The 25,242-nt window shown below is 35.3% G+C and overlaps 1 protein-coding gene across 3 annotated transcripts in view; it reads left to right on the forward strand.

The window, feature by feature from the left end:
• The window catches only part of LOC131026774 (E3 ubiquitin-protein ligase HOS1), a 57,246-nt gene extending 34,474 nt beyond the window's left edge, over positions 1–22,772 (forward strand). For all 3 annotated transcript variants that reach the window (XM_057956725.2, XM_057956726.2, XM_057956727.2), the window contains 3 exons: positions 7,224–7,358; positions 20,718–21,745; positions 21,856–22,772. In XM_057956725.2, the coding sequence (XP_057812708.2) occupies positions 7,224–7,358; positions 20,718–21,745; positions 21,856–22,030 (1,338 nt within the window). In that variant the 3' untranslated portion in view covers positions 22,031–22,772. The remainder of the gene's footprint in view (positions 1–7,223; positions 7,359–20,717; positions 21,746–21,855) is intronic.
• Positions 22,773–25,242: the final 2,470 nt, after the last annotated feature.

Here is a 25,242-nt window from a genome sequence, read left to right on the forward strand (position 1 = left end):
ATAATTGAATCTTCAAATGACATAAAATTTGCTTTGTACTGCAAGAATTTGTTTCAAAAAATAGTGTTGTTTGTGCTTTTTTTCATAGGCTTCAAGCCTTTAAGGTATTGGAAATAAGAATTAGATAATTCTTGTGATCTTGTAGGCAACTTATCTTAGTTCTGGTTCTTATGCTTAATGAACTTTGGTCTGCTCAAAAGGATCTTAGAGTTATTGGTGGTGTTTTTTTTTCTTTCATTATTTTATATTTGCTACACCTAGGCTTAGGCTTGTCTTGGAGTGAGTTATGTGGGTTGAGTTGTCAAAATCTACCTTAGAGTTACACTTTTATTTGTTGTATTTAGCACCGCCTTTCTCTCCCATATCCTATATAAGTACTCACTTGCATTTGTGTCATAGTGTAGCCATCATAAGCTTATGCATCTTAGCTTCATTTATTGTTTTACATGTATTTACTCTCATGTTAATTGAATAGCATTGTCTTGCCTATTATTGAAAAATTTGACTTAGTATCAAAGCTGTGATGTCCTAGTTTAGTCTATTTTTCCTGTTTTGAGAACACCAAGATTTTAGGCTGAGTGTTGAACTGATTTTCAATGGATCTGTCGTGATATTGACTCAACTGTTGTGTTTGAAAGGCTCAAGATAGTTGGGATTGGCATTCGTTTCGTCTAGATTACACATTTGGGGGTCAGCTTTTGGTTTCTGTGTTTGTTTTTGAGTTGGTTTTTGCATGTTGCATGTCTTCCAGTGTACATTAACAAGTTTTTGTGCCTGCTATTGCATCTGAAAGGGTCCGGAACTCTACCAATTACTTTCATTTCTCTCAAATTTGAGCATCTAGAATTCCTAATCATTTTAATATGTGCTTCAGTGGAGGTGAGTTGATTTTCGAGCAGTTTGGTGAAATTTTGTGTGCCATCTTCTCTAAAAGGTCCAAAAAACCTAGGACAAATTGTTTGTTTCTTGAAAACAAAGCATTCTTCTCTAGGCTCCTATGAGTTTTTCCTGATTTTGGTAGTTTGAGGAGTCATATGGTTTGCTAGGGTATATTCATTGTTTGGTTTTGTAATTCTCATGAATATTCCTTGCGAAGTTTAAGTTTGAGCTGCCCTTCGTGTGTTTGTGTTTATGGGTTGATTTGTTGTATTTTGAACGCTGTGGTATTCTGGTATTTTGTTGACATTTAAGATTTTGTCCAAAAGACTTGTGCGTGGCTTTGCGCAGTGTGTTTGGTAGTTACATCTCTTTCACTTGTACCATGGTGGTCTTGTTTTATCAAAACTGTCATTCTTCATACAAGCAATTGTATCTTCTTTACTGTCTTCGGTCACTTGATGGCTTTCCTGATTGTCATGTCTTGTGAAACTAGCAATGAGCTTTAGTTTTCGTTGGTGGCCTATACAATTTCAATCTACTACTTCCAACAACTTTCAAAATTAGTTGGTATTTTATATTGAAAGATTCTATGTACAGACTGGTACAACTTGTGGTGTTTCTCTAATGTATCCACACTTGACATCTATTCTTTGTACATGTGCAGTACATTGCCATCAATGCCTAGGAGTTATTGCTATATGCCTTTGCTTTAATGCCTTGTAGGGGAGGATCTTTGGCCACGTTGAGATTCTTTGAATAAGGTCGCCTACTTGGAGTGCCACTTGAACTCCATGTTGCATCTCTTGAATGGCACATTTGCATTCTTCATGTGTCTCTATGTGGTGACTAGACTCAATAGATTCACTCTTGATGGGACAATGACACATGTTTATTGACTAGACATACAAAGTCTCACTCATTGATTGTGTATGCTAACCTGAGATCCGAGACTCTCTAGAACTCGACAAGACTCAGCGAGTCTCGAGCTGGGTGACCGCAGGCGAGTCCCAAGGGCCCAGACTTGGGCTCATTCGAGTCTTGGGCAAGTTCTGGTGAGTCTTGAGGCTCGTAGACTCGGTCTGAACTTGACGAGTCCTGATGCCTAGACTCGGCTAGGCTCAATTTTTTTTTTCTCATTTCTAGCACCTTGTGCAACTTATCATTGTTACCCCTCAAACCCGTTAGTGCCTCCACTCCCAAACCCCCACTAGTTAGTGGTACCTACCTTAGATGCCTTCATAGGAGGGATGCAGATTCCTTTGAGCCATATACTTTGAGTTATTGTTTTGATATTTGTTTGGAACATTTGATGTCATGAATTTCATATTCCATGAGTATTGTATACATTTGACAATATTTATATATCTAAGTGTGCTATTTCCTTCACCTATAATTTGCGTTTTTAATTATGTGATCGATTTATATTTGTGTATGTGATCAAACTAGCTTCTACTTGATGTGTTATTTTGTCTTTACAGTTTATTTAATAAAGGGTGCATGAAACAAGTTTTAAATCCTTAAAATCTCTAAATTTCTTTGGTTTTTCACTTGTCGAGTATGTGCCTAGTTTTTTTGCCGAGTCTTGAGTCCTGAGCATTGTATACATTTGACAATATTTATATATCTAAGTGTGCTATTTCCTTCAACTATAATTTGCGTTTATAATTATGTGATCGATTTATATTTGTGTATGTTATCAAATTAGCTTCTACTTGATGTGTTATTTTGTTTTTACAGTTTATTTAATAAAGGGTGCATGAAACAAGTTTTAAATCCTTAAAATCTCTAAATTTCTTGGGTTTTTCACTTGCTCAGTACGCGCCTAGTTTTTTTGCTGTCTCGAACCTGAGTCCCGAGTCAAGTCACCCTCGCCAAGTTCGTGTCTCATGTCTATGATGCCAACTCAACTCTAGGCACCACATGTACCTTGATGTCAACAATATGTTTGTTTGGATGGACACTCTTGCTCCATTGAATTTTTTTGTTTGTTTTGCAACTGAACTTTGGAGGGGGCTAAATCTATCATTTGAGGGCCTTCTATGGCAAATTTGGAGGGTTGGAGGGCCATATTTTGTGCATATGGACTTTTTTCAGGCTGCATAATTTCCATGACCTTTGCGTCAATGTCTTCAGTTTCTTCTCATTCTACATCTTGAATTGTACATTTTGCATCACGCGCCATTTGAAAACTTGGGAAACACAATCAAGTACCATAAACACACTAATGACAATGGTCTTATATGTGGATGTTGTATTCATTAAACTGAGGTAAAGTTTGATTTTTGGGTGTCTCTTGATTGACTGATTCGAGAAGTGTATCATAGTTAATTATGGGCACTCAAATTTATCTTTTTGTTGTCACCTTGTATAGATGAAAACTAAAGTCCTAGCAAGATAGGATCATGAAGCATTCTGATGGATTAACCTTTTACCCCATCTTTATGGACTTTCTTTTGAGCAAGGTAATTTTTGGTGGAAGCAAGTATAGATGACAAGATTGACCATGTCCTAGGATTCTTATTTATTAGTTTTTGTGTTGACATTGACACAGCTTTTGCCACCTTACACATTGAGTGCACTCGCACTCTTTGGACTAAAATTTGGCAGGTGCTTCTGGATGATCACCTATTTTTAGGTGATCCTACGATGGACTGTCTTGTACCTTAATGTTTTTGAGTATCCACCATATGATTGTGACACCCGATTTGTTGCTGATTGGGAAAATCTTGAAAATTGTATGACAGATTTTTCTCTTGATTCCTCTCCTCCTACTGAGGCTTTTCCTGTTTCTTTCTGTTTCATTGACTCCTATTGCAAATTTAGAGGCTTCACCTTCTCTATCATGAAGTCACCGTTTCAAGGTTGGGGATTCTTCTCCGCTAGCACTTGTATCTTTGATAATTGTTCGTATTTGAGGATTTGATTGGAACAGGCAATGGGATGTGTAGCTTAGTCACATGACATGCATTGAGATTCCACCTTCACTTCTTGCATCGATAGAGTTTCACTATTGCTTCATCAAGTGCTTCCAACGATTCTTGTAGCAAGGTCATATTTGTCTTCTTGATCTGCCCCATCAGGCTGTTTAGGCATAGACATACATTGTCCATTTGCGGACTTTGAACTTGAGGACATTTGTTTCCTCTTTGATGATAGCTATTTGTTGATTCATCGGGTTCATGGATTCCTATTTTAGATTTAGAGGCTTCAGTCAGGTTGATACTTGTTAATAGTCGTTCCTCTGATTTGGACATGTTGCTGGATGTATAGTGTGCTAACATGACATTCATCTCTTTAGGAAACATCCAAGGGATGTGTTCTCCTTGTTGATGATGATGAGGAATGGCGGGGGAACATCCCCTTGGCATCTTGCTGTCCAATGGAGGTCCTTTTCCTCGATATTTCCTTTCTTTTGTGGTGAGACACTTTTTGGTGGAACAATGGATTAGATAGTGCACATATCTGCACTAACAAGAGTATATGAACATTTTTAAGAGATCGTCTTGTTTCCTTTCTTCATTCCACCTTTGAAGTTGGAATACAACTGAGTTGTAGCTCAAGGTTTGTTTTGTCCTAAACAAAGATGTATTGTTTCTTTCTTTCTAAGGAAAGATGCATAATTTGATATCAAGGCTCGTACTTCAACATTTGTTATGAGAACATTGGTGCCTACTTTCTCTCTTCTATGTGAAGGCATTAATCTTGTAGGGATATTAGGAGGCTATACTGTTTTGGGAGGCTTGTTCTCTTGATGAGGGATTTTTTTTTGTAAATGGGCACCTATGGGCACTCATTTTTCCTACACCTAAGCCGTGCTTAAGGGAGATATTTGCATAGGTTTTTTATTTCATGTTATGAGGTTATTTATTTTCTTACATCTTGGTTTAGCTTGCTTAGGCTTGTTTTGGAGTGAGTCATGGGGGTTGAGTTGCTGACAGCTTTTGTATAGGAGTTACACTTCCAATTGCTATTTATTGCATAATGTATGCGTAGTGTAGGTATCATGGATTTATGCGTGTTTGGTTGTATTTATTGTATGGAATAAATTGTTTTGTCTATTATTTTGGTATTGAATAGGGTTGTGGCTATCACTATGGGATTAGGTCTTGGTTGATTTCTTGATCATTGCAAAATTTAATAGGGTTATTAGTCAAATTGAGCATCAATGTTGAATGCTGTTTGTTTCCATTGCAGCAATTTCTTTTCTCATTCTTTGGAATGAAATTAACAAATTATAGTTGCTAGAATTAAGGTTCATGATTGATAGCTAAGCTGTGTTCCACGGCCATTGGGGACAGGTTTTGGGGATGGGGGGACAAAGGGCCTAAGTTTGGGGACAGCGACGGGGGGGAGTGGCGGGGTGGTGGTGCTGATTTAGTTATACATATACTTATAGTAATTGAAAAATTAGTTGTGAAAAGATGTATAACAGTATAAGAATTACATTTTAAATGAAACTATAGGAAATTAGTAAAATTACAAAATAGCAAAATTTGAAATACTAAATCTAAATACGAAGATTTCTTGCTAATTGCATTAGTCTTTTCTAAGTTTTTCTCCTCTTTTGCTAGCTGGTAAAAAAAATCAGAATTAGAAATGTGAATGAAATCAGTAGTTTTAGTCATTTTGTGTTGGATTGGGAAGTTGTGGGGCCCATATCAAATTACGGTTACCCCCCAACCCCCCAAAATCGCTGAAAATTAAAAATAATAAAAATTTCAATTTCTTTTTGATGTGTTCGGACTGGAGACTCTTGCAAGTCTTCCCGCTCCTCGAGAGACGCCTGGGAGTCTCCCAAGGAGTCTTGGAGATGCCAAGACGTCTCTGAGTCTCTGGCAGAGCACCAGTGGCGGGATGGCGGGAGATGCCACGTCCCTGTCTTCCCGTCTTGGAGACGTGGGCCTGAGGAGGGGGAGGGGAATGCGTTTTCGTGGAACACTATAGCTAAGTGACATGCATGATTAGGGCCAAAGGTATATAAGTTGAATTTTTTTTAACAAACTATTGCACTATCCTGATTGCAATGCTTTTTTGGTTTTGCATCAATTTCAATTCTGAAGTATTTTAATTTGACTTATCTTCCTGCTCTTTAGTCGCTCTGAACATTATTGCATTTGCATGATATTTTATGTTTGTGTTAACTAATATTATAAGTTGATGATGTTCCTCTTTGCAAACACTTCTTTTTTTCTGATTGCGTGTTCTCTTTTGATATTATGTTGTTTTTTTTAAAGTAAATTACTTTCAAGTTATTTGAGGTTATATTTGTAGATTCCACTGAAACTCCAAATTGTACAGCATTGTTGCTACAGTTACTCATATCATATTTGCTTTATACTGCAAGCGCTTGGTCTAATAAATGATGGATTATGTGTTGTTCTTTATAGGATTAAAGCCTTTATAGTTTTGGTAAGGGGAATCTGATAATTTATATTATTCTGATAATTTATATTATCTTGTAAGCAGCATATTTGAATTCTAGTTGCCTTCTTAATGAACTTTGGTCTCTGCTGAAAAAGGATTTTTGTGTCCGGTTCAACATGAGTAAGGCAATCCAATTAATAGAATTAGATGCATTTAAAACTTAAGAGGGGTTATTCACCTTTTGACTCTGGCAAGTCTCTGGCTGTAGAGCTCACTACATTGGTTACTTGTTGTTTCTATTGTAGCAATTTCTTTTCTATTCTTTTCCTTTTTTTTTGGAATAAATGGCTGTGGCTAGGTTGTAGGGTTCATTATTGATATCTAATTAGCTATATGACACGAGGGCCAAGGATATATAAGTTAAAGTCCTCATTAGAAACTGTTACAGCAAACCTGACTGCAATGAATTTTTAATTTGAAATTCAGTTTTGAGCTCTAGCAAAGTCGTGTGCTGGAGAGTTTCCCTGGTCATATGGGTACATTGAATGCAGCTTTTTTGTATTACAGAAATTTCTTTTAATTTCTTCAGAATGAATGGCACTCGCTGGTCTTAAGGTTCTTGATTGTTAGCTGATTAACATTTATAGCATTAGGCCAAAGGCTATATAATTTGAAGTCCTTACAAACTGTTGCACCTAACTTGATTGCATCGCATTTTTAGTATGATTTGTCTTCGCAGTCTTAAGTCACTTTATGTGTCTTCACATTTACATGAGATTTCAGTGAATTAAGGAATTAATCAGTCCTCTTTTCTGTTGATGTTAACTAAAATGATAATTTGATTGAGATTTTTGTGAACACTTTTTCCATTGCTGGTTTTGCGTTATCCTTTGAGATTATGGTGTTTTATTTAAAATAAAAATAATTTGAAGTCATTAAAGATTATATTTGTTGATTCCGTTGAAATTCTAACCTTGCAGCGTTGCCGCTACATTGAAGCATATCAAATACATAGAAAACTTTGTAACTTGGAAGAACAGTTTATATCCGAAAGTGCAGATGAGAAAATGGTTGAGAGGGTTCAAAATGCAAGAGAATGGAGAACACGATTGACTGTGAGTAACTTCTCTCTGAATTAATTTATACAAAGATGCAGAAATGGTTCTTTGAGTGTTGATTGGTGAAAGTGCTCATGTTATATATTTACAAACTTTATACATATCAATGATTATTTCTTAGAGCATTTGCTAATGAGGAAAAAAATGCGGGGTATCGTGAGTTGGTATATTGCACCACAAATTAATTAGTAACAAGCTATATGCCTAAAAATACATGTAATTCTTTTAGAAAGAGCTAATAAGAGTTACTTGTTTGCTTTGTTGAATAAAATTACATTTCTTTTCAATTGTTCAGTCAAATTGCTGAAGTCAATTTATGGAGTTTAATTCGTCTCTAGAGGCTAATGATTAGATAAATTTAGGAAAAAAAAGTGAAAGCACAAGTATGCTGTATTACAATCTTTGGGGGTTTACAGGCGCAGGTAGCTGTTTAAGTTTTGGTGAAATTATAAATCTAGATGGGCTTTAAAATTATCCCATCAAGCGCATAGATATCTACTGCAAAGAGCAGTGCTAAGAATTTAAAAAAAAAAATATGCTTCTGTGAAATTTTATGGAAGGAAAATGCCTTATCTTTGAAAGTGCTGAAACTTCCAACAGGAAATTGCACACTTATGGCCTGTCTTCCATAGGCATAATATCAACAAAACACTTGACAAACAGCAACATTATTTCTACATATTTTTCCATTCTCTTTCAATCTGGTATCTGGCTCGGAACTTTTTGGTATCTCTGTATTTTTCTGATTACAACCATTAATTAGGGGGACTTTGTTTCCAGTTCTCTTTTTTCGCCCCTGGATTTTCCTTGTGGGCACCAGAGCACCTGCAAAGGCAACCAGAAATTATAATTTCATATATAGTTGGAAGAGGCTAAAAAGATATGGAACTATATTGCAAGGATGTGCAGATAGGGACTATGATTCACCTTTTAAGATGGTCTGGCCTTAAATGGCAGATGATGGGACTGCACACATTATAACCTCAAGTTTGACTAATCAACTATGATTAACGAAGCTGCAATTTTTTGAGCTTGAACTGTTTTTTCCTTTGAGATAGGATCTGTCCAAATCAAATTTTCTCATACGTCCCCATCTGAAGTTCCTGTCTAGTTTCTATTGCTTTGGCCACATTGTTAGCCTGGACGCCCAAGCTTTCCAGATACCATAACTGCAACATCACCCTTGTGCTCACTCTAGTCTGTTAAGGTTTATCCTTAAAGTTTTGAGCTTCATGCATGTGGTATCTGGGTGCTGCCATTTCCCAGCTCTGTGAACTTTTGTATCTACTTCTTTATTATGGAGAGTACTATCATCCTGATGTATATGAGTTTACAAAGTCTTTCTATTAAATTTTTGAAAACCAAAAAAATAAATCAGGCATCAATTCAATCTACATGTAGGATTCTTTAATGTTGAGAAAATAAATGAATGGCAAAACTGGTTAATTTTGTGATTAAGCTTCTCAAATGAAGTTTTCAAGTCAAATAGGAAATTATGACAAAAATTAGGGCAGTAGAATAACATAAATTCATGGGGATGGAGGAGGTAGAGGAAGCATATCACAACAGTTAGAGATGGCTATAACAGGTATGCCGATATCTTTTTGCTAGTTTTATTCTATTTGACAAGGTTATGGTTCGTGTTTGAGTCAAGTGAGAAAATTGTGTGGAACAAGTTTGACAAACTGATAAAATTCAGAAAAAGAATTATGATTAAATTTGATTAATATAAATTGACAATTTTTATTTTTATTTAAATAATTATATTAAAGTCAATAATTGAAAACATGATTTTTTAGTAAATTTAAGACTATTAAAGTTTTAAGTAAATGATGGGCATGCATTGATCTGCAATCTCCAATAGAAAAACACTTAATAGCTTTCTTTAAAAAATTAGAATTATAATATTCATTGCTGTGCATACTGAAGCACACAACTACTCACTCCACTGTATGCTCCTGCAACTGAAGCATACAACTACTCACTACACTGTATGTCATAAGGTTCAAGTTCGAGTTCATGTTTCGAACAATAAAATTCAGATTAAGTTCAGCAAAGGAAAAAATTCGTGATTAAAGACATTTTGTAAAAATATAAGTAATAAATCTATAAAAATAAAACAATATTTTGTGATAGAAGGTAGTGATAACAAAATATTGGTATTTTCTGCAGATATATTTGGTAATGTTTTATGTATTCAACTCTCTTTGGAACCTTTCTGAAGGGCAAACTTTTTTGGGAAAACATATGTTTAAGCAACTATTTTGGTTGGTCTAGAGCATAAAGCCAACTGGTAGCTTGTCCATAATATGCCTAAAGTTTATGTGGACTGCCACCTGGATTACGAGCACTCTTATATTGCACTGTTTGAGCACATAAATGTTCTTTATGTAAATGTTGTTCATGGAGATGCCTGCCTGGAATAAATCTCTTGATGATCCAAATATTGACTTGTGTAGTTTACAATATACACTTATAAAAATATGCCAATCGATTCCCATAACTTTTAAAATGGACTGTATTTAAAAGCCCTTATAATAGGACACGGTGGTGTAAACTGTGAAGTTTAGTGCCCTGAGGTTGTTATTGCACTTGGCTTATAATGCAATGATGATTACCACATTCATTTCTATATTTGGTTTTGATTCCTGCATACTTGTATAAACTTTCACTTTTTTAACTGTATATTTTTTATGTAATTAATTTCCAAATGTGATTTTGACTATTGGGGAACATAATCAACATAAACCGGCATCATTACTTTTATGGTGTGTCCCACAAAAAACTTATAGGAGTGAGTGCCTTTAAACACAAAAAGGTATTTGTAAATTTATACAAAGTTCTATAGGACATTTAAAAAGAACTACAAAAGCATAAACAAGGGAAAAACTTAAATTAATATAAAATTTGATTAATTATTTAATGGGTTACATTGTTAACATAAACTTATGGATGAGAGATATCTGTCCTGTAAGCTGTGCAAATGCAGCAAGGATCTGCTACCCATAAAATGAACCATTTTGTGTATGATAATAGTTTTTTTCTTGTACCTTTTTTGCTTATATAAATAACTATTTTATCCAATAACTTGGGTAATCCTAGCAATTATGCTTCTGTAGTTATATGAACAGCATGATGATAGGTTTATCTTATTTTATATCCAAAAAGCTCTAAAATAGCCTTCCATGTTCCCAAAATGCGACATTGTGGGGTTGTTATATGTGACAAAATAATGCCACATTAAGCTGCCAAAAAGCCCTCAGAATTGTTATATTCAATCTTAGCCATTGGGGAAACATGAAACATGTAACAACAAAGGGGTGGGAAATATTTTTGGGAAGGTGTATTTGTAATTTTGTACACATTACAGAATCACACTTTCATTATTCACAAACACTATATTTCTAGGAGTCTACACACGTAACAATAATCATTTATAATTCAGTATGCATACTGATACTGTAAAAATGAAACGAGAGCATTTGGTATTGCAATATTTAAGCCATAATTGAAAAACTTGGACTTGGTCAATTACTCGGCTGACCCAAAATTTTTAAAACTTGGGAACCAACAGAAACTCAAGGGGAAATTTGACAATAACTCGGCAAATTTATTGAACATTAAAAAATATAGTATTTTTAAAAAATATGCTTTAAAAACATTCATACTATTGAATTTATAATTAGAAAACATATTATTGAATTAATGAACCATATTATGATTTGGTAGATAAAAATTTCAGTCCTTATGGACTTTTTTTGTTTTTTTTGGTTCAGTACATATCAAGTTTCATTATTAACAAAAATTAGAAATCATAAATTTCTTTTGCAACTAAAGCTGAGAAGGTCTACTATTCTATGTGGATATTGTGGAAGTGGATCGTCTAGTTTTGGAAGCCTCAACAAGAGCCTCAGGCATAGAACCAAGTTTTGAATGTTGTGAACCCGCTTGTGATGACTCAGCAAATGCATCTTCTAAAGCCTCATATGCTGCGACATTTGCTTGGCATTCAGTTTCATCTCTCTCCAAATCAACAATCTCATTAGTAGTAAATTGTGGATTCACATCCTCAAGCTTAGCAATCCAATTTGTAGTAAATGGATCAATGTCATCGAGGACAACATGTGATGCGTATTTTCTCTCTACACCTTATTTTCATGTAGTTGAAGGTTGTACTGCACAAATACAAGGCCATTCAACTACTATTGAGTCAATTTGTTGCATTTTTGTTTTCTCTGAATGGCTTAAAAACACTCTGGTTGTGGTCACAACTAGAAGTGCTATAGTGCTGAGATATAATATATATATGACTTGCTTTAGAATGCAGATGACAAGCCAAGCCTTTGAAGATTAGGTGCTGTGGCACCAAAATCTTCCCACAACAAATGTGCATCGAATTTATAATTTTGTTAGAAATTAAGAATTTTATTAAACTTAAAAGTAAAAATATTTTTTAAACTAAAATTAAACATTCTATATTTTTACTTGGCTGCAGAATGTCCTTATAGATCCATAAAATTGAAGAAAATAATGCTCCCCTACCCTATTATAACTTTTTAACTCATTGGGTATTAGATTTTAAAAGTTATCGTTAGGGATCAACCTCTCAATACACATGTCGAGGCTAAGCATAACCTCCACATCTCTACTCTTAAGTGAAGGGGAGAAGAAAAATTTAAGGTTCAAATAGTAGGCAAAAACATGAATATGTTGGTGTAGTTGGTTCCACCTCCAATGTATAACGCATCATACGGGTTCATATTTGGTTCTATTCAAGCCATACAAATGTTAAATTGTTTCTTTTACTTTATTCATGGCCTCAAATAGATAGCCCATGGGGGTTTTATCACCCTATCCACTGACACTAAAATCCTAAGCAACGGTTTTGACACTTAAAACAAGAGAGTGAATGAAAAGGAAATTAGAAAATTAAATTAAATAAAAAATTTAGAAAAGAAATTATAGTCATTAAATTAAAATATTACAAATACTATAACATTATAAATATTAAAAGAGAATATTTTTTCTCAAATAATCAATCATGATCTTGACAAATGTATCATATAAAATGGTCTTCATGATCATCTCTGCTTCAGCCTTACTGTAGTAAGGACTCTTTAACCACCTTTGCTCACAAAGAAGGCTTGGCAATATAGTTGTTTACTTTGCTGAGTAAGAAAATTAGTGGCAAAACATGTGATTTTTCAACATGAGCTTCTTGCCATTAGTGTGCTATTTCATGATATTTATGAACTATGTGCTATTGCAGATGTATTTGGTAATATTCCTTGCATTTTTTTGCTGCATTCTTCACCCAACTTAATTTACCCTATATTTTTAATGATAAGGTTAAAACAATGGGTGGCACAAGGGCTCCAAAACAATGTAGGGTGCCTCCACATATACAAATGCATTGCCTATTACTATCTAAATCACATTATCTACACCCACCTCCATCACCACCTCATCCAACACGCTACACAAGGTCTTGGCTTTTTTAATTTCATCGGAGACATCAATTGACTTCAAAAACATTAACTACCCTCCTAAAGCCTCTAAAATGTTAATGAGTGTTCTATCCTTGCCATCTGTCCACCTATTTAGACAAAATGCTGCAGCTATTGCTTTTCCAAATCTGTTTTTGTTCCTTTTACTAGCTTATATATGTTTTGGACCTCATCTGCCAATGTTGGACCACTCAATTCATAACTGCTTGAGGCCTTAAACTCCTTACCTACCGTGGTCAATGCAGTAAGCAGCTCCTTCTAATAATGATTTGAAGCATAAAGGGAATACTATTGTTATACCACATGCCAACTTTGCATGATGATGCAATTTCCTATTTCATGCAGTACCGTTCAATGAAGGTTGCACACGACGAGTGTTACAAGGAACACAAAAATTGGAACTGTGACTGTCCACATTGCCTAATCTTCATATTCATTGCCGGATGGAAAAAAATTCTTAATGAAAGAAAATTGTGAAATGTCGATGAGGCTCTTATTGCCTTTGCTGTCCTTTTTTTTCTTGTCTTTTTTTGTTAACTGTTGAATGGAGAGCTATCATTTCATTTTGAACTTTTAGAGTACGGGATAGTACATGTCGTCACATCTCGGCAATAGACTTGTGCAAGGTGATACTTTGAATGATTTAGACCACCTCTCATTTCATTAGAATATCGGTCATAAATAATGTCTCTGTTTTGGACCTTCTATCTCATATTTCCAACAAGGATTCTTCGGCTTGCCACCTTTTGTAGTTGTAGTTGTAGATGCCATATTCTTTAAAAAGCATGAAAATCAAGCCTAGTAAAAGGGAAATTCAAATAACTGAAAACACGAATTAATATTGTAGGTGTATTTTAAAGTATTGTACTTTTTTGGGGGGGAAGTTTGTATTTTGTTTGTTCATGTCTGATTCCATTATTCTTTGAGTGGAGGTTGACAAGGCCTAAATTTGATGGTTGTATGATAATATCTAAAAATTTTTATTGTAAAATACAATTAAATTTTTTTGAACATTGGATTATTGTATTACATAAAAAGAAAAGGTTTGAACAAATTACCATGTTAAGACAATTACCATTTCATTTAGGAAATAGTGTCGAACAATCTGGATATCTTACGCGTAACTCATAAAACCTCCTCAGCCTTAATGGTATCTAAGATCATATGGTTGTTAATGTAAGCTTATTAAAGATCTAGTGCCGGTGATATGAAAAGGTAACCTAAGAGTCTAAGATGAGAATCTGCAATAGGTTTGCAGTCGCATAAATTGCTCTTAAATGGTATTTGCAGTTCCTGTTAATATGGGTTTAGCTGAAACATCATCATATCTAGTCAACAATAAAATCTGATCTAATAGCATATTTTATTTTTATAGGAAATAAAGAGATCTGTTCACCCTATTCAGGTATTTAATCTTGCAATGTCTCAGAAATGTTATCTAAATATCCAAATGAAGTTGCGTGCACATTTACTGCTTATATTTGGTTGAGTCAAACCCTATGCTGCAAGTTGGGCGATTTTTGATGAATTTAAGCGACTTTTTGCAGTGGAATTGCAGCGAGGTTTTTGTGGTTAATCTTGGCTGAGTATTGTTGTGATTTACTCATCAAGGTTTTTTACTTGCATTTCTTGTAAGTAATCATAGCGTTTTTAAACCATGGTTCAAGCTTAATAACCAAACATAAAATATTAAAAGCTCTAAAAAGGCAACCACCATAGAATTTTATGAATCTTAAATTGATTCACATATATGTGATGCCCCTGCCAAGGTAGGGTCAGCAGCCATTTAAAGAAAAAACAGATTTCAGCCAAGGTCTCTGCTTCATAAGCTCACCTTCATGAGGAGGAAATTAATCATCAAGGTGAGCTGACGAGAAGTATGAAAATAATAAATAAGAAATAATTAGAGACTCATTATGAAAAGACCAAAATAAGGCCGACCTCCTCATGACTAAGTAAGATACACTTAATTATACTTTTCCTATGCTGGCTGACTCCTAATTAAGGACAAAGGTGCAGTGAATTTACAATGAAATTAATTCTGTCTTGGCCGACCACAGTGCAATATTCATATGAAATCACTCAAGACATATAAATATAATATTGAAAACCAGCAATTAGAAAAGACTCCTAATGCAGCGATTCCAAAATTATAGATACAACAATTAATTTAGGGCACTAATTGTGAAGAGTGAAGAGTGAAGACAACAATTAGTAATGAAGGCAGCAATAAATATGTGAAGGGAGCGATTAGTAAGTGCAAAGAGCAGTGTTCTATAATGGAAGGGTGCTTCTCTTGGAAAGAATGCATCTATTATGAAAAGGTATGTCTTTTCATTTAGAGAAAAAGGTATAAAATGATAAAAAAGAAAAGAAATCTCATTGCAGAGAATTATGTGAAGTAGATGTGATAAGGGTGTGTGTGGAATAGAAAAGAATAATGAAATAAGGAAAATAAATAAGAGATAGACCAGCATATCCATGAGTACGTGCATACAGATTTGAAAGAGAGAGATGTGTGAAGTATATTTGACATACACTAATATATATCTGAGTATACCCATCAGATCAGATTTATATAAGCATTGGAAGGGATTAAGGAGGAATCTGAATACATTAATAATATTCAGCATACAGTCCCTGTGCATTAATGCATGAACCATGATCTTACTGATTTGCTGTTTTGTCATCCATATAAAAATGGATGTAATTGGCATATTATTGTTAACACACACACACATACACCCATGCATAATTAATGACGATGAAGATTCCTTTAAAGCTTCAGCCAATCTGCCGTCTTATTATGGAAGGGAGATAGTGCATATGAGGAATGCAAGTAGCTAGGAAGCCATTCATGTAGAGACACCCCAAGTTGGGCTGTGAGGCCGAATGGCGAATGTCATACCGTGCTCCTGGGCTGGATGGAACGACTCGAGGCGCCTTGTATGATCTCCCAAATGGTGCTCCATAATGACGATGGGTTGTTGGGTAGAACCTTAAAGGAATCCCACATGTACATTATGCAATTCACAATAATGATTAAGATAATGTCCCTAACCCAAGTAGGAATGCTCAAATTTATATCTAACATGATTTTTGTCTTTTCCTAATGTAAGGTTTCCATCTGTACTCTGCTTTGATTATCTGTATCCATCCTTGCATCATAGGATGTGGCTACTTGAAAGATGTGGAAGCGCAATCTGATCCATCTGTGCTTTTTTTCTTTGTTTTAACAAAGGCCATTGGAGGCAAAATTGATATAAGGCATTGATGCCTCCTTCAGTATTTGTAAGAGTAAGGCCTTCCAATGCAGAGTGCACAATAGCACACTTTTTTCATACTTCATCCATTTTTGATGTTTGTGGTTCAACCAAGATATTTTACCTCATGTTGTCAATTTGTAGCTGTGTTTCTTTTAGTACCTCATATACCAACAAGTTAATTTGTACCGCAAAGGGTCAAGGAGGACTCCCTTCTACTTGAGGTTACTCTATATTGTCTACATGCTGCTTCAAGATATCTTCTCATGTTTGTTGCAAAGCATCTCCCAATTGAAACTTTTATAGAGGGGAGATACTTAATAGATCAACTTAGGAAGCGACCAAAGGTAAGTTGGAGTTGCTGTAGAGTGGCCATTGGTTGTATTTTCTTTTTTTTGGCTAGAAAGTCTTTTGCATAGGAGAAGTGGAAAAGGATGGTCAGTTTAGGGTTAGCGGAGGAGAAGGAACTTGTCCTATGGATGTGTTGGTCTCTCCAAAGGGGGGAGATTGCACTGCTTCATATTTTGCTTCTTGCTCACATATCTCCTTGTAGGCCTTTTTTGTAGCCTCTTTGATTTCTGCTTGTATTTGTTTTGTTGTTCCCAACTTCCTGACCATTAATTTATCCAACCTTTGTTTACCAAGATTCCCTTGTCTGTATTTGAGCCATTTTTTCCCTGTAGACTATTGTGGTCAAGGGGACTACCTCTGCAATAGCTGCTTCGTTTCAGCTTTGCTTCCTCTTGTGCACCTTGTTCATGATTTTGCTTTAATGCGGTGGTTAGTGATGCCAAAAATTGCTCCATCAAGGATTCTAACGTGGTATTGAAGACCACCATTTATCTAATGAGATTTACTTCTATTTGGTGCTGCTATCTCCTCATATACTTGAAAAGTGCTTTCCAAGACCGACTTCTTGAATAATCCACTATACAAAGTATCCTCATCTAGAAGCACCTCTTGTTGTTCTCCTATTGGTTGCCCTTTTTAATGGTGCAATGAAATAAACATTCAAACTTGGACATGGATGCCATAGCTTTAGTTATGATCATAGAAACGAGACTCGGACTCAGCGAGGCTGACTCGACTCGGGACTTGGACTCAGCAAAATAAACTTGGCTGGACTTGGCAAAGTGAAAAACTCAAGAAATTTAGAGATTTTTAAAGATTTAAAACTTGTTTCATGCACCTTTTATTAAATACACCTTAAAGACACACTAACATCATCAAATAGAAGCTAATTTGATTACATACACAGGTATACGTCAATCACATAAGCATAAATGCAAATTGTAGCTGAAGGAAATAACAAACATAGATATATAAATATTGTCAAATGTATACAAGCTCAAAGGAGCCTGCATCCCTCTGACGAAGGTGTTTATGGTAGGTCCTGGATGATTCGGCAGCCATAGCCTCTCCTTGTGACACCATGCCACCCTCACCAACATCAGGTATATGAATATCTGTGTCACTGTCTGCCTTTGGCTTTGCTGTCTTTGCTCGTGCTCTCTGCTCCTTTGCCATGGCTACAGCCTCAGCCTCTGTATCTGCTTGGTCGACCCAATCAATGTTGTCGTCACTAAAGACAGGTTCTGTAGCCTCACAACTCACCTTTCTCCTCCTATTTCTCCAAATGAATGAAATGAAGTTCACTTTTAGGCTAAAAGCATAATATAAACAAAAAAAAAATCAATTGAAAACATATTGTAAATTGTTTTTTTTTTCAAACTTAAAATGCACTGCCACCGACGGAGTTGGGGAGTCGGGACTTGCTAGACTCCGCGATTTTAGGCGAGTCCGAGCCCTCGGAACTCACCGAGGCTCACTTGCCGAGTTCAGGCGATTCCTGTTTCGATCTTCTTTTTGAAGTAATGATACAAAATTTTGAAATATTGTTGAGTTCAAAATGTCTATTCTTATATTCTTTTGTTAGGGTTAGAATATGTGGTTGTATTGTGCTTCAGTGGTATTGTAATGTATGGACTTTTTTCATAAGTTTGGCACACTTGCCTTGACTTCATAGGGACCAATAAGTAGGTTATGTTTTTTGCCTTTTCCTGATGTTTGTTGTCCGTTTTTTCCATTTGTGGCAATCTGTGGTATGTTTTTGACTTGTTTTTTCACCATACATGTTCTTTAGAACCATAGACCTTCCAAGATGTTAACTTTGTTTCCTCTTGCATCCTGCAATTAGCACATCCAAATTGTCTGTGCTGCCATTTTTAGTTTCTAAGTCAATTTCCCCTTCACTATTAGGTTCCTCCATCTCATCTATGTTAGGCAATAGACTAAATATATTAGTTTTGTGCTATTCTCTCGATCTTCCTCCTGAGCAATCTCCTCTACATAAGAATTATCTTCATCAGCTCCTGAAGGAATGTAAACAACTTTGGTATCATCTACAAAACATTTTTCTTCCTTTCTAGAGTCGACCACTCCATTTGCATTTACAAACCATTTTAGCCCAAGCATAGTGAACATGTACGTTCTGTTTTTTTTGTCTTTTCCTTATGTTCATTGTGGGTTTTCCCATTTGCGGCAATTTGTGGTATGTTTTTGACTTGTTTTTGTGCCATACATGTTCTTCAGAACCCATAGACCTTCCAAGATGTTAACTTCAATTCCTCTTGCATCCTGCACTTAGCACATCCTCATTGTCTGTGCTACCATTTTTACTTTCTAATTCAATTTCCCCTTCACTATTAGGTTCCTCCATCTCATCTATGTTAGGCAATTTTGAGACTAAATATATCAGTTTTGTGTTTTTCTCTCGATCTTCCTCTTTAGCAATCTCCTCTACATAAGAATTATCTTCATCAGCTCCTGAAGGAATGTGAACTTTAGTATCATCCTACGTGATACATGTAAGATAACCACCTACCTTCATAGCCCATCCTACCTGATACATGTAAGATAGCCACCCTACCTTCTCTCACTTGTATGCAAAAAAATTCCTGAATGCAAAAAGAAAAACCCATTAAATTGCATTTTTTAAAACTGTGGCCAAGTTTTACCCTAGTGTTGGGTGAGTGATGGCAATTTTATTGTGAGGAAGGTGAGTTTTCTGCAAAAAATTGTGGCAATTTTTTTCAATATCCTGGGGCTGAGTAATGCCTGTGGGTACACGATTGGCTTCTGGATGCATGAGTACTTGAGAGTCCTATGAGTACTCACGGAGTTTTTCAACAATGCTATAGATAACTCAGTGTAAGAGCTAGAGTCTGAAATTGAAAGCTTCATGGTAATCAAAGCATATAAAGATCTCTATAGAACATTTCTCTAATTAGCAGTCACAAGCACATTCTGTTCAAAAACTCTTTAAGGGAAATAGAAGGTCCCATAGAGAATAATAAACTAGCTAGATTTTCATGATGATACCTTTATGACAATTGAAATGTAGAAAGATTCCTAGAGAAACAGTTCGGTAATTAGCAGTCATGCACATTGGCTAAAAAACTTAAAAGGGAAATTGATGCCCTATACAATAGAATAAACTAGGTTGAGACCAAAGATGATGACTTCATGGTGATTGTAACATTCAAGACATAGTAGCTTTACACTTGGAAAACATGCCATCAATCTTGACTGATCATGACGTGCTGCTGTTTCCATGCTGTCTCTGAGTTTTCCAAAAACTGGTGATATTGGACAGGCCGATCTTAACATTTTCGGTTTAGCATATTTTAAATTTTCTTTTAAGTTTTATTTTGAATAGATTTTTCTTAGAAGTTAATTTTTTTTAAGGGGTCAATGCTTTTGAAATGGAGCTATGAATGGGTGAGATCACAAAAACATTTAACAATATCACCGAGTGGGGGTTTGAACTTTGGTGGCAAGAACAAAAACACAACTTAACATCACACCATGCCAATATCGGCCTTAGAAGTTAAATTTTAAACTATAATGATTTTTTTAAAGTTTTTCTTTTGCTTTATATTTATACCATAAAGAGGGTTCAGAGAAAAGAATACAGCATGCCTCTATAATTCATGATGGAATGTCCTACTGTTTCAGGCCAGACATATGGTTTCTACATAAACCCTTCTTGGTGAAAGTTAAATAGATTAATTAGAATTCTGTGCAACTTTTTATGATTGGCATTATTATAATATTAATGTCTATTTTATCTACATAGACTAAGTTTAATCTGAAATAATACATTAATTTTTTCTGTTCTTACAATCAGTACTTTGTTATTTAGCTCCTGATTTTTTGCAGAGTTTTCTTCTATTTGTTTGCTTCCCATTTGCACTTTTATGACACTATTTTAATGACGTGTAAACAGAATGCTACTATGATATAAAATCCTAAGAAAACATTTCAGTGAAAACTCTGAATTTATCAAGTGAAAACACTAAGGTTTAATCTGAAATAATACTTTTATTTTTTTGATAATGGTAGATAGCCAGAACATGTGTACTCAGTTTGGATCATTAATCTTAGTATTTTCAGTATAATGGGTCTTCTCACTTTTCTATATATTAAATAATGTGGATTTTTTTTTCATATTGCACTCTATTACAAGCATATATGCATAGCAACAATTTTTACAATGGCCTTACTGCATGCCTTATTCATAACAGGAAAAATGTATTGAGTTGCTGCCAGAAATACAACGCCAACAGCTAAGAAGTGGAAACATTTCTGAATGTTCTTTTTCTCCTTGTACAAGAGAGAAAGATCAATGTCTTGATTTGGAGAAAGAGCGAGAAATCTCATCAATCCTTCCAATTACTCAAATTACCAGCACAGGGATGCCAGGGATGCCATCACTGATAAATCAACCGTTTGACGCAAGGAAAAGAGAACTTACCCTGGATACTTTCAATAGATCAAAGGATTTTCCTCTGGCTTCCCCTTTGGGATGGGGTGATTATATTCAGCCATCGATTCTTCATGGTAAACCATTTAGATCTGCAGGGACAAATCCTCTACCTGTTACATCTCCAATACTGGATAGACTATCTAATAAAAGGGATCAGGAAAGGCCTAGATTCAGTCCCATACAAGCCCGAGTTTTAAAATACGACTTTGATTCTGGCAAGGCACTCGAGGGTAGTGAATCTGCTGAGCATGGGTCGCAGGCATCTGATTACATGCCATCACAGGAGTTGCATATTCTGGAGAAAGGAGTTGCTTTCAAGACACAACCATCAAAAGAACTCTTTTCAGATTTGTCACCTTCAACTGATGAGAGGAGGAGGTTTGAAGTATTGAACAAGGCACAGAATGAAACTAGAAATTTATTTGAAAATGGCCATTCAATTTCAGAAGTTGTTTTACCTGGAAAAGATAACCATTTGGGCCTTGAGAATGGCTTTATCCAGACAAGAGACCTGCCTAGTACTTCATATTTGTATGCTCCACACTCAAGCACAGAGGGGCTGCAAGAAAGATCAAATGTTGCAACTCCAACAATAGGTATGTCAACGCATCGTATATCAAGCCCAGGATCAAATGGAAAACGACTGCCATCAGATCGTTCATGGTTGGCTGGCCCATCTGATGCTGACTTCTGGAGGGGAAAAGGAAGTGGAACAGTTCCTAGTTCTTGTGGTGCAAAAGATCAGGATCTGTCACCTGTCTATTCTTCTGCTGAATCTTTTCACACGTAAGTCTGGATCCAAGCTCTTCTTTTTGAAGTTCGATACTGTATTTTTTCATTAAGTAGTTGATAATTTGAAACCTTGTAGTGATATGTATGACTGTCTTCTCTACCAGTTCTAAATCAGGGGTTGAGTCTTCAAAGCTAAATGGTGGTTTGAGGTGGAGATCAGATGAAGGGGAGCAAGAAGATGGACAAAGGCCCAAGAGATCCGGGAAGTTAAAAGGTTCATCGGGTTCTAAAGCAAAAAGTATTGGTCGAAGTAGATTTTATGCAAGTTCCATTGCTTAATTAACAACTTGTAGCAATAAGTATGGAGTTTTCCAAGTTTTATAGTGCTGGTATCCAGCTTTGGGTTCTCCATTTGTTCCATAGTTAATATAAATAGAAATGCAACGACATGATGAATGCTTATTTCTAACTGCAAGGTGCTCTATGTTGTAGACACTATTGAATGTCAATAACAGTGTTTCCAAGGAGACATCAGGAGTATCAACTAGATTACCTGACATTCTGTATGTTCTGCCCCCCTGCAAGATTATCACTGCAATCCTTTGTGGCCTCCAAATTTGGCTCGTGTATGATTGATTCAGATTGAAGCAAATTTACAGCTTAAATATTTTGTAACATCAACTAGAGGATTTTTGTGTAACTCTGGATCTGTTTGTGAGGAGAATCTTAATTGTTCATTCCGGGATCTGTAATTCTGTACCATATGTTTGACATCACTCATTCTAGGAAGTAAAATCAAACCATCAAAATGTTCTCTCACAAGCTAGCAGTTCTCTGAAGGTGTAAGTTGGTATTTTTGGTCCTGCTGGTAGATCAGATCTGGGTTCCATTTTATTGATTTTATTTATGCCCAAAATGTTCTTATTGGTGATGCAGGGATTTGGGAGTGGAGTCACTAAATATGAGAGCCTTTTGGTTATTATGGACATTCATGCGTATGATATTTTGCTAAAACGGTTAGAGAATCCTGTCTTTCTATTTTTAACAAAGACTTTGAATAAATAATATTTTATTTCAACCATCTCACGTTGTTTCTGTGGGTCTCTGTGAATAAGATTATTGTGGTAGTTTCTGTTTGCTCCCAATGGCATGGTCTGCCATTTTGCCAAATCCCCTATGTTTAAATTACTAAACATAGGCAAAAAAATGTTTTTATTTATGGTATCTTTATTTGTGCTCTTTGCACCACCCTTTGTCAAATTTCATGAGTGAAGATAATGGTCTTTTGTTTATAAATTACATTCTGGCTGCTATGGATGTTTTGAAAGGATGGATTTAAAATAGTTATTTTCGAATTGAAATATTGTGTGATAGTTATGCATATGGTCCATTGTCACTTTGCTCAGGTTGCAACAATTATGAGTTTTTGCAAACTCCATATAGAAATGGAGCGTTCAACTGTTCTATAGGTTGTCTATAAATGCTATGCACTTTTTATTGCACCTTAACTGCTCCAAGATTTAATTTCTTCCTATATATTCAACAATTTGTCAAATTAAAATCTTCAACAAGATTTTCATCGTTCAACATTCTGAATTGCTGCTGTATATTACTGGATTGGATTCTATACCCAAAGCCACAGCTGCACCCTTTTTGTTTAGTAGCTCTAGAGTACTTTTATGAGCACTGAAATACATCAGAAGGCATCACAAAATGACTTTTAATGTTGTATGTAATCATTCTTCATTTCTATTGACTGGAGCAGCTTCAGATTCTTGTACGACATGGGCAGTGTTCAAAATTAAGGCAGCAAGACGTATCAAGAATTAATGTTTGGATCATTTTGTATGTTTACTCACAAGCAATGCTATTTCTAGTCCAATCAATGCAAATAATTTGTATCTATGCTGTTTATGTTGTTGGAAGACGAATCAAGAATTAATGTTTGATAAAAAATTCCCAGTTTGGTGTATTTTGAGTGACGCAGATGTGTAACAGTGCTTTGACTGATGCAGATGTATAACAGTAAAATTCATCAGCTCTTTGTAACTCTTTTCTGAGTGGTGTTGGATCACTACAATTAGGAAATTGTGAAGCTATTAGGCTGCCTCTTTTCAATAAGAAGCTCAACATTTGTCATGTATTTTAGAATGGAGATTTTCTTAAAAAGATATTTGCTGGAGCTCTCTGGACAAAAACTTGTACACATTGTCCAGAAGAAATTTGGCACATTTACCATGTAGTTGATTTAAGCTCTGTTGAATCAGATATTCTATTTTACAGCTGGTTGTTGATTGCTGTGAGTGTGTGAATCTCGATGATCAGAATAGAGTTTGATTGTTTTCCACCTTCTAGAGCAGAAGCTTATTTCGAGGCACATTTATTTGATATTATTTGGTCATTTGTTTAAATTAGCTGGACTCATCTTCATATTTTTAACTTCGAACATGTGTTTATTGCTTTGTTGCTGATGTATGATGAACGTCAAAGAGAAATTGATATATAATCCCTAAAATTATGTACTTGAGCAATTGCTTCTCACGTGTATTGCTAAATTTTCTCTTTATATGCAAATTTATAAACTAAAGGCTTACAGAATAGAAGAAATGCATATAAATGCAAGTGCAATTAAAATTTAATTTAAGATGCAATTTATTGTGTTATTAACCATTTTTTTTTTCCTGAAAGCTATAACGGATTTGTGGTGTTTAGGAAACACTGTATTTGCGAAGAGTAAAGTAAGGTAAATGCAATGTGCCATGATCAAGACATTTTTTGTTTTCACTAGTTAAAATACTGCAAAGGGACATGGGTGCTTATTCATCCTCTCGAGTTTGTTACTTATTGAGGGTGGAATTCAAGTGTGTATCCTGTTGGAATGCTATAGATGGAAAATGCCTCTGCTGTAAATGGATGGTGAATGAGCTGTTATGATCTTGTAATTGTTGTATAACATGTGAAACTTGTAAAAAGACATGAAAATCCATTTGCGTAAGTGGTCAGCAAAAATTGCTGTAAAATTTTGCGCAAACAGTACATTGATATTCTATTTCAAAGCATTGGATGGGTGCTTGCAGGCATACAGGTTTGATGTTAGTGCAACCATTAAAGTCATGCAACTTGGGCGCTATTCATCTGAGTTGTGAACATTTTGTGCAGCTTGAATTATATTTACCTTCCATTTGTGACAAAAACATTGTTGATATTGTAACACGTCAAATTTACATGATTGAACACACAACAAGCTTTCTGAAAATCATCTTGTGATTAAATAGTCATTTATTCACATAATAAGTGTGCAAAGGAGAGCAAGGTTCTTATTTTTTGCCGAGCATTCTGTGATGTATACATTTTTTAAATTCCAAAACAGGAGCTTAGTAAGCTGTCTCATTTTGTGAAAGGTGAGATGCTCGTTGATTTGTTTTATTGCTACGAGATAAATTCTTTCATATAAATAATTACAATTACCAGCTAATTTCTTGAAATTCTTTCATATAAATAATTACAATTACCAGCTAATTTCTTGTGCGACCCTCCATGCCTCTTGGGCC

Source organism: Cryptomeria japonica, chromosome 1 (genome assembly GCF_030272615.1).
Source record: "Cryptomeria japonica chromosome 1, Sugi_1.0, whole genome shotgun sequence".
Lineage (NCBI taxonomy): Eukaryota > Viridiplantae > Streptophyta > Pinopsida > Cupressales > Cupressaceae > Cryptomeria > Cryptomeria japonica.